Source organism: Notothenia rossii, assembly GCF_949606895.1.
Source record: "Notothenia rossii genome assembly, chromosome: 3".
In the NCBI taxonomy this organism is placed as follows: Eukaryota; Metazoa; Chordata; class Actinopteri; order Perciformes; family Nototheniidae; genus Notothenia; species Notothenia rossii.
This window is the reverse complement of record NC_136901.1, coordinates 54,774,052-54,788,755: the sequence shown is the minus strand read 5'-3', so window position 1 is coordinate 54,788,755 and position 14,704 is coordinate 54,774,052. Positions and strand designations below refer to the sequence as shown.

At 41.1% G+C, this 14,704-nt stretch overlaps 1 protein-coding gene across 1 annotated transcript; it reads right to left on the bottom strand.

Moving 5' to 3' along the window:
* Positions 1 to 2,147: 2,147 nt before the first annotated feature.
* Positions 2,148 to 8,591, bottom strand: LOC307034135 (uncharacterized protein). The gene is made up of 8 exons (XM_079672888.1): positions 8,383 to 8,591; positions 7,968 to 8,027; positions 7,364 to 7,588; positions 6,903 to 6,998; positions 6,240 to 6,344; positions 4,578 to 4,609; positions 2,912 to 2,969; positions 2,148 to 2,282 (listed from the first exon to the last, which is right to left on the bottom strand). Exons 1-7 carry the CDS (start codon positions 8,588 to 8,590, stop codon positions 2,925 to 2,927), a joined length of 771 nt encoding a protein of 256 aa, XP_079529014.1. The 5' UTR covers position 8,591; the 3' UTR covers positions 2,148 to 2,282; positions 2,912 to 2,924.
* Positions 8,592 to 14,704: the final 6,113 nt, after the last annotated feature.

Below are 14,704 nucleotides of genomic sequence, written 5' to 3'. Positions count from 1 at the left end.
TCTAGGCGTGAGATGACGAGAGCCTGGACCAGAATCTGCGCTGATGTCTGGGTCAGCTGGGGACGTATCCTCCTGATGTTGTAAAGCGTGTATCTGCAGCAGCGGGTTGTAGCAGCGATGTTTGCAGTGAAGGACAGTTTGTTATCTAGGACCACACCCAGATTCCTTGCAGTCTGAGTCGGGGAAACAACAGAGGTGCCGATGTTGATTGTTAGGTCAAGAGTGGGACAATCTTTTCCCGGAAGGAAGAGCAGTTCAGTCTTGTCAAGGTTGAGCTTGAGGTGATGAGCAGACATCCACCGAGAGATGTCTGCTAGGCAAGCAGAGATGCGTGCGACGACCTGGGTCTCTGAGCGGGGAAAGGACAGAATTAGTTGGGTGTCGTCAGCGTAGCAGTGGTATGAAAAACCATGCGGGCTAATGACAGACCCGAGCGAGTTTGTGTACAGGGAGAAGAGGAGGGGACCAAGAACCGAGCCCTGAGGGACCCCTGTAGTTAATTGACAAGGGTCGGACTCGGACCCTCTCCAAGTAACCCTGTAGGTGCGGTCGTTGAGGTATGAGGTGAGGAGGGAAAGTGCAGTGCCTGAAACTCCAAGTTCTTGGACTGTGCGAAGGAGGATCCGATGGTTAACCGTGTCGAATGCAGCAGACAGGTCCAGAAGGATGATGACAGAGGAGAGGGAGGCTGCTTTAGCAGTGTGCAGTTTGTCGGAGACAGCAAGGAGAGCAGTTTCTGTTGAGTGACCTGCCTTGAAACCAGACTGGTGCGGATCCAGAAGGTTGTTCTGATGGAGATAAGAGGAGAGTTGTTTAAAGACAGCGCGTTCAAGTGTTTTAGACAGGAACGGGAGGAGAGAGACGGGTCTGTAGTTAATAACATCAGACGGGTTGAGAGTGGGTTTCTTTAGGAGAGGGTTTACTCTTGCCTCCTTGAGACTGTTTGGAAAGTGACCAGAAGTTAGAGAAGTGTTGATGAAATGGGTGAGAAATGGTAGAATATCAGGAGCGATAGTCTGAAGGAGGTTTGAGGGGATAGGGTCCAGAGAACAGGTGGTAGGACGGGCAGAGGTAACGAGGGTAAGAACCTCACTTGGAGAGAGAGGGGAGAAGGAGGTCAGTGTGTGGGTGAAGGGAGGGTCTGGTGACCCAGAGGTGAAGGAGGTCAGTGTGTGGGTGAAGGGAGGGTCTGGTGACCCAGCGGTGAGTAAAGGTGAGTCAGAAAAAGAAGAGCGAATATCATCAACCTTTTTTTCAAAATGGTTAACAAAGTCGCTTGACAGAAGGGAGGAGGGGGGAGGTGCTTTGGGGGGGTCCAAGAGGGTGGAGAAGATAGAAAATAGTTTTTTGGGATTGGAATAGGAAGATTGGATCTTATCTTGAAAGAAAGTGCTTTTTGCCTGAGAGATGGAAGCAGAGAAAGAGGAGAGGAGAGCCTGATAGGTTAAGAGGTCGTCATGGTGTTTGGATTTCCACCATTTCCGCTCTGCTGCCCGAAGGATGGTTCTATTAGCACGCAGTGCATCATTTAGCCAGGGAGCAGGAGGGGACTGACGAGCCGGCCGCGATGTGAGAGGACAGAGAAAGTCCAGAGAGGATGAGAGAGTCGAGAGGAGAGTTTTTGCAGCAGTGTTTGGAGGCAGGAGTTGGAACGAGTCAGAGGAAGGGAGGGCTGAGAGCACCGATGAGGCAAAGGTAGAGGGGGAGAGGGAACGGAGGTTACGGCGGACAGGAGCAGAGTTAGAAGAGATGAGGTTGTTATGTTTAGAAAGGGGTAGAGAGAATGAAATGAAGAAGTGATCGGATGTGTGGAGCGGGTTTACAGAGAGGTTAGAAGTAGAGCAGTTCCTTGAGAATATGAGATCAAGGACATTGCCAGCTTTATGAGTTGTTAACTGGGTTATTAATGTAGTTGGCTTTTCATAATGGTTAACATATTGCTATGAGTCATATCTGAAGCAAATTATGTTTCTGAAGATGTTTAGTCAATTCCACCCTTCAATGTAGCATAAATGTGAACTCTCATTACAGGAACAGCCTTCTCTTAAACAAACATTCACCATTTTCTAGAAATAATTCTGGCTGTTAAAGGATATACTATGTAAAACAATAGCAATACTTATTCTGACAGAAGATAAAAACAAATACATAATCAAACAGTGTGCTTTTATTCAGTCATTTATTCAAATGGAAAATATAAAACATCAATACAGAATAACCGAGCAGAACCGAAAAGGTCTTGGACGAGGAGTGGTGCTCAAAAGGGCTCATCATGGATGTATCTGTGGAACAACAAAAACAGACACTTAAGCATTCTATATGGTGTTCAATATTCAAAAACATTTGTCAGCATTTCATCACTATTCAAGAAGTTAGAGGAATGATTAATGTAACCCAATTGACTTGTACGTCTGCCTTGGTTTGAGATACTTGGAGATATAATCACTGGGTACTGTAGGTGATATTATGTATATTATGTCAACATTGCAAAGGTATTTTAAGTACTTTTTTCAAGAACAGCTTAATTAGGTATGGTATACTTTATCGATAGAAAGTTATGCATCTGAATAGTCTGGCTTTCATCATGTTCTGTGACGAGAGGAATTTTTGTTGTTTTGCCTTCTTTTTCATCCTTCTTTACCACATACTAAATGTTGATAGGTAGGCCTATTTGCAAAAGTAGTAGTTCAATAGTATTTAGACAGGGTAAAACATTCAGATTTTTGTTGACCAAAAATGTTACCTATATGTTCAGATATTAGATCTGAAAACGTTGACATCACAAACTTTAGAGACACTTTTGACTCTTTAATATATTTGATCATCTGTCTCCGAATCCGCTGGCTCCCTAAACACAGAATACTGACTTTCCCTATAGCTAGAGGACTTGTTCTTCAAGATATTCATTTACCTCAGTTGCTGTTTCAAGGCTTGAGATGGGCTCCCATGTATTCTTCCATCGTGTTCCACTGGTTTAAGGGATAAGACACAAATACAAAAAAACACTAATGTTATTTTCTTACTTTGCGTTAACAGCCCAATAACATCAAGCCCATCCACAATAAATGGGCTTGGAAAATCTGTCTTTTTAAAAAGAGCACAGCATCATCCAAATATCTCAGAAGGAATAACTATAAATACATCTATTTGTATTGCTGTCATACCACATTTTACTGGTGCAAAGAATAAATCTACATCGTTAAGAGTTTTAACAAATGCATTACAACAGTGGAAATACAGAGTGCTCCTGCCAGTGAAGGGAAGCGCGCTGGAAAGCTTTTTTGGATGAAGCATTTTTTTTGTATTCTTAAGTAAACTGTGCTCCATTGTAAAATTGGACATCTGCTTCATCTATACATTGTTGAGGTGACAAGTAGAGATGTCCCGATCCGATCACGTGATTTTCAAAAGATCGGAATCGGGAGAAAAAGATTGGGGATCGGGGATTTTTGTTTTAATATATTTTTTTAATTATTTTATTTAATGTTACAAAACAAAAATGACCATGTTCACTTCTTAAAGTCATCCTGAGGCCTTAGTTTTGGTTTATAATTACACAACATCATGTATGTGTTGCTTCTTTTGGGCACTCTGTTGCCAGATTTGAGAGAAATAAACAACCAAGACCTGGTTGCTTATTTCTCTCAAATCTGGCAACAGAGTGGGCATGGCGCAGTGTCTAATAGTAGCAGTAAGCTAACGAGAGGCTATATTCAGCTGGTGACTCCGGAGTCGGTACAGAGAATATGTCAGGAGTTTGGAAGTATTTTAAAATTGAAAGCGAAGGCAGTGTAACAGCCAGATGCAATGTTTGCAAGGCGGAGGTTCCGCGTGGTGGAAAGAACAGAGCTACGTTCAACACGACCAATATAATACGCCACCTGAGAAACAAACACCACCAAGAACACGACGAGTACAAAAATATTTGAATTGTGTTACTCCAGTAAGATGGAAATATAATACTTTGTTTATTCATGTTATGTTAACATGTTATGTTAAGCTGCTGTTGTTCATTGCATTAATACTAGACTAGTTAGTCTTAAGGCTAGAATTATGCACTAAGCCAAATTTGTATTTTATTATTTGTGATTGAATGTGAACTTATGAAGCAACTCAAGCTACCTCTTTCCAATAAAGTTATTTTTGTTTTGTTACTGCACTATCTGCACTCAATTTGTTTACATGGTTATTTTGTTGTGAACCACTGATAAGCTTTATGTTGTTTGATCCAATGCTGCTGTGAAGCTATCCATGTTGGATAGAATGGGTCATTTCAATAAAAAAAATAACCTTAAGGGACAACTTGAATGCTTTTTTCCTTTTTTTTCTCTTAATGCATTGCATAAAGATCGGATCGGGAAAAATCGGTATCGGCAGATTGTCAAAATCAAATGATCGGAATCGGATCGGGAGCAAAAAAAGGTGATCGGGACATCCCTAGTGACAAGCCTATACAAGGAAGCCAAATCTATAATGGTAACCAGTCCAACACCATTCATTTTGGGTTAGAAATGCTGATTGTTTAACAATGTTTTTCTCTCACCACAAACGTAGGTAGAACATTATTGGATATTTACCATGGTCTGCACGGACGCCACTGAAGAAGTACCTGTAATACAATACATTGTATGGGTGATTGTTGACCTAGTGCAAGATATGTTGTTTTAAAACTACCACAAGTTACCACACATTTATATCAAATGTATGTATGTTTATTTTAAAAAGCGATATATTGACAACAGCACCATTCATTCACAATGTGTAAAAATGAACAATCTGCTGAAACAGAAGCATATTAACATCATAGGTTTTTTCAGCATATGTCATTTGTTTGGAGGAAAACGGCAACCTTTTGGTACCTGAACCGGAATTGTAACAGTGTACATGTTGACTTACCTGTCATATAGGCAATTTCATTTTTATCAAGACTTAAATACATTCATTCGTTTTTAAGCATAGTGAATGCAATTGCTTTTGCCTAGGCCACAAGCCCGGTGGACAATTGGACATTGTTGTGTACATCATAGTACTATTCAAATAAGATAAACTATATTTTTTGTTCCAAGCAAAGCCAATGTTGAAATATTGACATCAAGTTGCAATTAGTTCCTTTTGTTAATTTCCTGTATTTTCTAACTCTATTATACTTGTCAGTTCTATAAGAATGCACTCCAAAATTAACACATGCATATTTAAAATAAACATGTTATGACATCAGTTGTGTGGAGCATCAGTAAAGGGCTATAGGAACACAAGATCCAGATATTATTATAATAACATATTATTCCAGGGGTTCAAAAGTGACCAACTGAGGTTTCACCAGGTGATGAGTTTCCAGAAGGATTAAAAGTGAATGTATTCAGACCAACTGATTCCTAGCACTTCCCAAAGAGCTTTTGTAAAATCTAACATTAAATTCAAGATTATGTGAGATTATAGATGATATCAGTAGAACATAAAGAGCTGTTTGCTGAAATTTACTTCTGTCCGTCGTATGACTTTAGAAAAAAGAAACGACCCTGTAGTGGATCTGTCGGAGCATTCTTCACATTCTTTACCTATGTAAATACAAAATGGTGATAGTTTGTCATTATTGTAAGTGAAATGGCTAAACACATGACTTGTTTAAGACATCCTTTGTTTTAATGTCATTTTATACAGGGAATTGTAGTATCAGTGTAACACACCTTAGCTATGAATGGGTTTATTTTTGCATCTGGCCATTTAAATCCCTTTAAATGTGTTGCTATATATTGTAGTACAATGCCCACATTCTCATATACTTAATTCTTATTTCCTATGTTTCTTTTAACTTTTCTATGTTTATATATGTATGTATTTATTGTAAAGGGGAGCAACTGTAATGTAACCCAATAAAATATTTCTGATTCTGGTTTGCAGTACAATTTTTCCACTTTCACAATTATATGTGTAACACACATGGTAAATATCCAACTCCACATAATTATTACAAAAAGGTTTTGTAATAATTCACATTCTATTTTACTCTGCATTATAAAGAGTTCTCACAGTCAGACTACACTTTTGAGAAGACACAATGTCTTTCAAAGAACATGGAGATAGATCATTTATGTGCATGTTTTTTTTTTAAAAATATACAAATATTAAACCACCTTTCTCAACCCGTGTTGGTTTAATAAATGCATAGTTAAATTATAAAATGTTTAACAAATATATTTTTAATTCAGGTTAAAATTAAATTGATTCTCAAAACATACCTGTATTTTGAGGTTTTCTTTTGCCTCGTCTCTTTGAGCTCATGCTCCCATCTTTGTTGAAGTCTCCCAGAGTCAGGGTTTCAGGGTTTTTTGAGACAGCTACACCTGAGAGAGCAACGTTTTGTAGGGTAAGTGTCAAAAGTGTGTGCTGTATCATTGATTAAATATAAATCTAGAGTTAGAAATTAAAAGCAAAATATCTCAGTGGATTTTAACAACGTACTATTTAATATACCTAGGCAGACAGACAGGCATGTAGGAGATAAAGCCACATCCTAATGCACACTGTCAACTGACTAATACTGGCAAGACTTGAATAGTGGTGTCATTTCATTACATTACATTACATTTCATTTAGCTGTCGCTTTTATCCAAAGCGACTTACAATGACCAATTACAGGGACATTCTCCCTGGAGTGACTAAGGGCTAAGTGCCTTACTCAAGGGCACACTAGTGGTGGTGTTCCAGGCGGGATTTGAACTCACACCTTCCAATCTTCACCCCACTATCCATTAGACCACCACTACCCCTATTGCACTGCCTTTAATGTTCTGCGACAATCGAATTTTCATCAAGTTGGAAATCATTTGCCAGTGTCATATAAGACGGCAACATTACCCAAACATATGTGAGAAATCAGAACAATTATTTAAAAAACCTACATTTTTTTCCACCCTGCACCTTTGACCTCTTGCTCCCTGTGCCATGATCTGGCCTTGTGCCTCCCAAAGAGAGGCTTTCCTTGTCTTCTGTGACACCTGCACCATATGGGGCCCAGATTTGTAGAGCACAATTAGAGTACAGTTGAAGTGTCAACAATATAAATGCTGTGTCAGTCATAAAAGGAGCATACAGATAGTCATCAGAACTTAAGAAATATTGCTATTATAGTGGATTTTGAAAACTGCTTAAATACTGAAGCAAATGTGGAAGAAAATGCATTCCAAATATTAGTGCCCTGAATTTACATGAATCGCTACAAACCTTGTGCAGCTTCCTCCACAGAAGTTGATGCTGGCTCTCCCCCATTCACCACTTCCACATCATGGCTTTGAGATTCTACATATCAGAGCCACAAGAGCAAATAGAATTTGACCATACATCTTTTAATATCACTAAGTACCTTGCTCTCCCTGTCCCTCTGCATTGGATCTGTAATCCGACTCTTCGACCAAATCAGTAGCCTCCACGATCATATCAGTAGCCTCCACGACCAAATCAGTAGCCTCCACGATCATATCAGTAGCCTCCACGACCAAATCAGTAGCCTCCACGACCAAATCAGTAGCTTCCACGACCAAATCAGTACCATCCACAGGACAGAGATCAAGCACCACAAATTCAGTTTCTGTTGGAGATTTGGAGAGAAAAAAATGCTCAAATTAAAGGTAAACACATGGCTGTGCATTACAATGTATTTAGACATGCTTCTGCCCCACATAGCTACTCGTGGAATAGTCATACGTAGTTGAATGCAAATCTAGATCACAATAATAATACTAGTAGAAGAAGGAGTGGTGGGCAAGACTCCTGTAAAGCGCACACAAATGCCAATTTATTCAAGGCTCAATATTACTGAATTAAGGGCATCATTGGTTAATAAGCAAATTACCTTTAATCTAAATGCTTGCTTCCAATACATGGAAACAATAGTCATGAAGTCAAATTTTCCCCGTCACCTAAACTGTCCAACAAAACAGGTTAAGTTGAAAAATGTCAACACTTACCCAGATCTGTCCCACAATCTTCAATGGTTCCTTTTTGATTCTGAAACCTTCTGAAGGGCACTGCGGTATGAAAACATGAAAGAATATAATCTTTAAAAAAATGTAAGCTCTAATATCATTAATAAAATGCTTTTAAATCCATTGGGTAATGTCTGAATGTACAGTACTGCTCTAACTAGCTTTTATTGTAACCCCTGCACACACACAGTACAGTATACACATGCCGTAACTTGTAACTTTCCAACAATCTTTGTCCAAAAACATCTAATGAAGCTCAGCGCAAGTTCAGGCAGGAAGACCTATCCCTTCGTATTGCACGTCATGGCAATACTCGCGCCCTTCACTAAATGATAGGGAGCGCCACTCCTCAAGCTAATTTATCACTTCCCTCCATTCACAAGCCTAATCATCGCACCTGTTAATCCCTCTATATATGCTCTCCCCTTTCCCATCAGCTGTCTTCCAGGTGTCAACGCGCAAGCAGCAGCAGGGCTTCGTCCAAGCTCCAGGTTCATCAGCTCCGCAGTCTTGCGGATTAAGCTACAGGCGGCGTTCCCCAGTTGGCTAGCGGTTCTAGCCGGCCACCCCGCAAACCCGGACGCGGAAGGAAAAGACAAGGACATCGGGCTCCACGGAAGTTCCTCCGGCTTAATTGAAAGGGGCTACTTCAGGCAAACAATTGACGCACGCCTTCAGTCTCTCGAGAGAGCATCACTGGAATCAGGGCCGCTCTAATGCGGCGCTTCCGGCTTCACGCGGAACGGGCCCTCATCGCTCGCGAAGCTTCACCCATTTCTGGCTTCAACCACAACCCCTCTTGCAGGCAGGCAGAGGCGTCAATTGGGTATGGCAAGGTATGGCAGCTGCCACACCTTGGCTCCAGGGGAAAATGTAAATGTTCGTTTTAAAAAAATAAATGTATGGAATTACTCTGTGTCAATTTGTATTGATTATTCTATTATTTAATACATATAAATTAAATACAAATGAAAATCAGAACAACACAATCGATTTCTCTAGTCTAGATATTATCTTTCCCAATACTTATCGTAACGTATCCCCCCTCCCTATCTTGAAATGTGGTATCTCCTGACGAGAAGCCGCCGGAGGTCAGAGCGGGTCATGTTATCGCGGTTTTTTTTATTTTTCGGCTAAGCTAATTAACTAAAATGAAAAGAAAGCAAAGAACTTTAGAATCTTTTTTTATCAAAAAAAAGGCAGGTGAAGGTGATGGCTCCAATGTTGCCCCAGCAGCAGAGGGAGAAGGACCAGGTAGTGAAGGTGGGATTCAAGCTGTTAACGAGGCTGTTAGCCACTCCAGCACCTGCGCCGGGGATGCAGATGCTAACAGGGAGACGGAGACTACATGCATGGAGGCTGAGAACTCGTCCACACCGACTTCTCGAATTGAGTCCGAGTCTGAGTCCCCACCAAGGGCGCCGGAAGCAGGGGGGCCAGGGGGCCATTGGCCCCCCCACTTTTCAGCCCTGCCCCACATTTTCGCAGCAGCAGATGCCGCGGAAAACTGTACAAATCCCGTTTCAATAATTCCCCTCTACTCTAAAGTCGCATCTAAAACGCGATCTGATCTAGCTGTGTACATTTTGTTATTTTTGATTGTTATATTCAGTCTCACTAGCTTCAGGCATGTTTGAAGCTTGTAAAGGGAAGATGACAGCTCTCACTCGCCACTCTGCTGTTCCTCAGCGCCGCTCCCCCTCCCTCCCGCTGAAATTATGAATGTAAGGTGTAGGCCTATAGTAATCATAGATAACACGGCAGGGTCCGTTACAGTTTGTTTTTATCTGATTTCAAATAAGCAAAGTCTTGGCTTTCAGTACATTAAACTTGTTTCGGCAAATTCAGATGATAGGATAGGCCTACAACTTTGAAGCTTGTAACTGAATAATTACAAGCGGAGAACGGAGTAATTTAACGTCACTGCAGGCATAACAACAGCCGGTGTTTCTCGTGAGTCTTTTCCCCGGGAAACAAACACAATACACACAAACGCAAAAATACACAAACACACACGTATATACACGCGGCGCGGAACACTGTACAAATCCCGTTTCAATAATTCCCCTCTACTCTAAAGTCGCATCTAAAACGCGATCTGATCTAGCTGTGTATATTTTGTTATTTTGTATTGTTATATATATTCAATCTCATTAGCTACACGCATTTTTTAAGCTTGTAAAGGGAAGACCACAGCTCGCCTCTCACTGGCCACTCTGCTCTTCCGCAGCGCCGCTCCCCCTCCCTCCCGCTGAAATTATGAATGTAAGGCATAGTAATCATAGATAACACGGCAGGGTCCGTTACAGTTCGTTTTCATCTGATTTCAAATAAACAAAGTCTTGGCTTTCAGAATATTCAACTTGTTTCGGCAAATGCAGATGATAAATACAGGTTTGAAGTTTGTAATGGCATAATTACAAGCGGAGAACTGAGTAATTTAACGTTACAACAGGCATAACAACAGCCGGTGTTTCCCGTGAGTGCAGTAATCCAAACGAAAATATCTTCCCTCCGTAGTATTTTTGATCATTTGCTCCGCTAATAATCAATCAGATCGATGGATTCCAGAGAAGAGAAACACTTTAAAGGCCTTTTTCTCAAAACGATGACTCTGTAACAGTCATTATATAATGTGACATATTTTGCTTAATATTTGGAGTACAAAAACAATCCTGATCTCATTAGAAAGCTAGGAATCAAAATGTGTCTTCGGGTCAATGCGAACGATTTCGATGGAGCAGGTCACTTTGCATTAGGTAAAATAAAGCAGGCAGACATAACAGGAAGAATATGTACATTTTAACCCAATCAAATAGGACATTGTCACACCATTCAAATGTATCCATGTAAATTACAACCAATAAAAAAGCTTAGATTTGTTTATTTGTTACGTTGTTTACTTTATTTGTTACGTTGTTCTGCTGTGTGTGTCAGCCGTTAACCTAGAGATATAAAGAATATATACACTTGCAAACATGTCAAAAGAACCAGCGCAGAAGAAAACTAAATAAGGTCAATCTAAACTTAAATGTAACAACTGGAAGTTCACATCCCTGACTACCACATCTCCGGAGGCTGGACCTTCTTCAAACAGCGAAGCCAGATGAACCCAAAAGCAGCAGCTCTAGTCTGCGGCCGCAGAAACTGTCAAAACCGCCGCCGACCCCACCGCCGCCGTTGTTGAACCGAAACAGGCTGGTTCCAACTGCATGGAGGTTTGCTGTCGGGACATTGAGGCGGTTAAAGCTGTACAGCTAACTATCAGAAAAAAGGAGACCGCTAGTAGATTATTTGGGCAAAGAGAAGGTACTTCAACGCAGAATGGTACAAAAACAGAGTGGTTAATTCTTTGCAAAACCACTAAACGATAGTGATAAATTGCGATGTTAACAACCTCATGATAACCTCATTTTTTTTTTTACTTAGGATCATACCTGTGTTTAGTCTAGAAAAAGGTGAATGTGTGCATTTTATTATAAAATTGTGTATATTTACAGACTGTTGCAAACACTAAGAAGCTTATAAACATCAGGTTTAAAACTAAGAGCTTTACAAAAAAGTAACACAATTAAAGATGTTTGGAGTTTTATTTGAGTTATTCATTTACATTTTTTGTCAAAGAGATGCTGATTTGAGACCGTTGTAGCCGTTACGGCATTTCCTGTTTCTGCCGGAGAGAGGGGAGTTTGTCCCAAAGCTTGCCGCTGTATTTACTCCCTCCATCTGACAGGAGGGAGCCTCATGTGTCACTCCACGGAGTTCACTCCGTCACGGAGGGGGAGTGTCTAGGGCGTAGTTTGGGATTGGGCCATACACACGCACTTTTTTGGCCCCCCCAATTCTAAAATAAATCCGGCGCGCCTGGTCCCCACCAATTTCTCAGATTGAAAGAGCTGGATCAGACGTGGACAGCGATAAGGAAGGTCAAGGCCCGGGTGCAGCAGCAGTAGCAGCCTCTGGGTCAACTGGAGCAGAGAAGAAGGATATTAGTGGATGTAAAACAGACGGACTCAGGCGTCCTCGTTTGACCCACTTCCCAACTAGAAATGGAAGACGCTTTAATGTCAGTGTGTATCAGGAATATGACTGGGTTGAATATTCTGCGCAAGAAGATGCAGTTTATTGCTTTGCATGCCGTCATTTTGGAGGAGCCTCAACTTTAACAGGTGACAGGCATGGACTGCGTGTGTTCATAGACACTGGATACACATGTTGGAAGAACATGAAAAAAAATCTCCGGGATCATCAAGGGAGCAGTAGACACAATTGTGCTGCATTAGCGTGGTCTAACTTTAAGGCTGTGATCAGCGGACATAAGGAATCCATCGCAAGTCGGATTGACGCAAACAGGACAGATGAGGTGCAGGAGAACCGGGCTCACGTCAAATCCTTGTTCAAAATCACGTCATTTCTGGGAAGACAGGCCCTCCCTCTCCGTGGCCACAACGAGAGAGATGAGGATGAAAATAAAGGAAATTTCCTTGAACTTTTGGACGTTATTGCAACAGATGACAGGAACGTGAAAAGCAAACAGGAACGCAGGTATGCGCACTATTCTTCCCCAGAATCCCAGAATGATATGGTGAGAGTTATTGGGGAAAATATCAGAAGTATAATCATAAATGAAGTAGGAGAAGCACGGTACTTTTCAGTGTTAGTGGATGAAACGAAAGACCTGTCTAAGAAGGAGCAGCTGGCCATTTTGATCCGTTATGTACATGACGGGATTATAAAGGAAAGAGCCATTGGAACCTATCACATGAAGGACCTGACAGCTGAATCCCTGGCCCAGAAAATAATAAAGGAATTATCGAGTTTAGATATTCAGCTGTGTGTTGCACAATGCTACGATGGTGCAAGTGTTATGCGGGGTAATGTGCGTGGAGTGCAGGCTTTAATACGTGAAAAAGTGCCGCATGCAGCGTATATACACTGTCATGCACATAGACTAAATCTTGTGCTTGTGAGCTCGATAACTGAAATACCAGAGATGGCAGAGTTTTTTGGTGTTGTTCAAACACTATATACTTGTATTGCAAATAGCAATACCAGACACATGCTTTTCATTGAGGCTCAAAAGAAGTTGGGACACAACAAAATACTGCACTTGGAGCGCACCTGTCCCACTCGGTGGCTGTATTGGTAGGCTATAGGGCTCTACAGAAGATAAAACTGCGCTACGAGGCTATACTAGCTGTGTTAGATGCCACTATTGACGCTCATGCAGAGGGTTCAACTGAAACTGCTGGACTTCGGACAAATATGCTGACAGTCACTTTTGACTAGTAACCTTGCCATACCTTAGCTTTGGCTGAATTGACGCCACTGCAGGCAGGCAGGGCTTAAGCTACATCCCATCAAAGCTACTTCTCCTCCCGGCTCAGTAGCCAGTACTGGACACTAAGTGCGTCATAGACGGCTAGTAGATTCAGTGCACAGCAGGCTTGCCTCCTTTCCCTGCGCCTCACCGCTAAAACAGGCAAGAAAAGTGAAGAGAAAAAGAGAGGAAGAAAAGAGAGAAAAGAAGAAGAGCAAAAGGGAAAAGAGAAAGGAAAGAAGAGGAGGAGAGAAAAAGAGAGAATGGAGAAGAAGAGAGAGAGAAAAAAAAAGAAGAGAAGAGAGAAAAAAGAAGAACAAGGCAGAGAAAAGCAAAAGAAGAGAAAAACGAAGAAAAAAGGAGAGAGAAAAAGTAAAGAACGGAAGAAAGAGAGGAGGAAAGAGAAGAAGAATAAGGAGAGAGAAAAAGAGAGAAGTTCGTTTATGCATTGTTGCCTTTAATTCAGGGTTAACGTGAGTTTCAGGCAGCGTCGGGTGTAACGCGTTACAGCATGGAGTTATGCAGTTCGGGTAACTACTACCCGTCACAATGCTCAGTAAGTACCGCAGTTTCAAGCTTCAACACAGCCACGGATGCTGCCCATCCGTGGTTTTTTGGGGGGTTTCTTTCAGGGAGAAAGAGAAGTTCATGTAAGATGATAGAAGACAGTCTAATCACCCAACCAGCACATCAGCATCTACGTCTCACCGTGGCGTAATTAAACTGCTAATTAAGCTAGTCCTATATCAGGGCTCGACAGTAACGGTTGCAAGGTTGCCATTGGCAACCATTCAGAAAAATGTCAACCACTTCTTGGACTTTGGTTGCCATCAGTGGCAACCAGTTTTTAACATAAATAAATAAGGACAGCAAACATTAAAACGTGCACCCCAAAATAGATAAATGTTAATATTTGTTTTAAGAGTGATATTTAATTGTTGTGACCAGTCGGAACCTGATACTTAAATTGCACGTGCATCGGCGTGATTACGGAGCCAGAAAGCGATGCACGTTTACTCGCGTGCGCGGTGCGCCGTGTTTTTGTTTTAAAACAAAATGGCGAAGCAAAATAAGTTGTTTGACTGTGTGGTAAAAAGTTCAGCCAACACCTCAACTTCTCAAACGAATGTTCAAAGTGATTCAACGGATAAAGCATAAGGTAAACACGAACGAAAAACAAAGAGGAATGTTTTCCATTCTCTTCCGGTAAAAGTTCCTTCAAAATAAGAGTCCCGATCTTATTACTACCAAAATAAAAGTGCAAAACGAAACTTTACCATAGAAAATGTTGGCATAAAATGATAATCACTTCTATAAAAATGTAACACATTTTAAATATAGTTAGACATATCAAAGGTAATTTACAGCATCAATAATTAATATCAAATGTTTAACTGTG

Coding starts and splice junctions, on each gene's coding strand:
- LOC307034135 (XM_079672888.1), bottom strand. CDS start 8,590: ATGTCCTTGTCTTTTCCTTCCGCGTCCGGGTTTGCGGGGTGGCCGGCT. Junction 8,028..8,382: donor ATATATAGAGGGATTAACAG/GTGCGATGATTA, acceptor TTCATACCGCAG/TGCCCTTCAGAAGGTTTCAG. Junction 7,589..7,967: donor AGATTGTGGGACAGATCTGG/GTAAGTGTTGAC, acceptor AATCTCCAACAG/AAACTGAATTTGTGGTGCTT.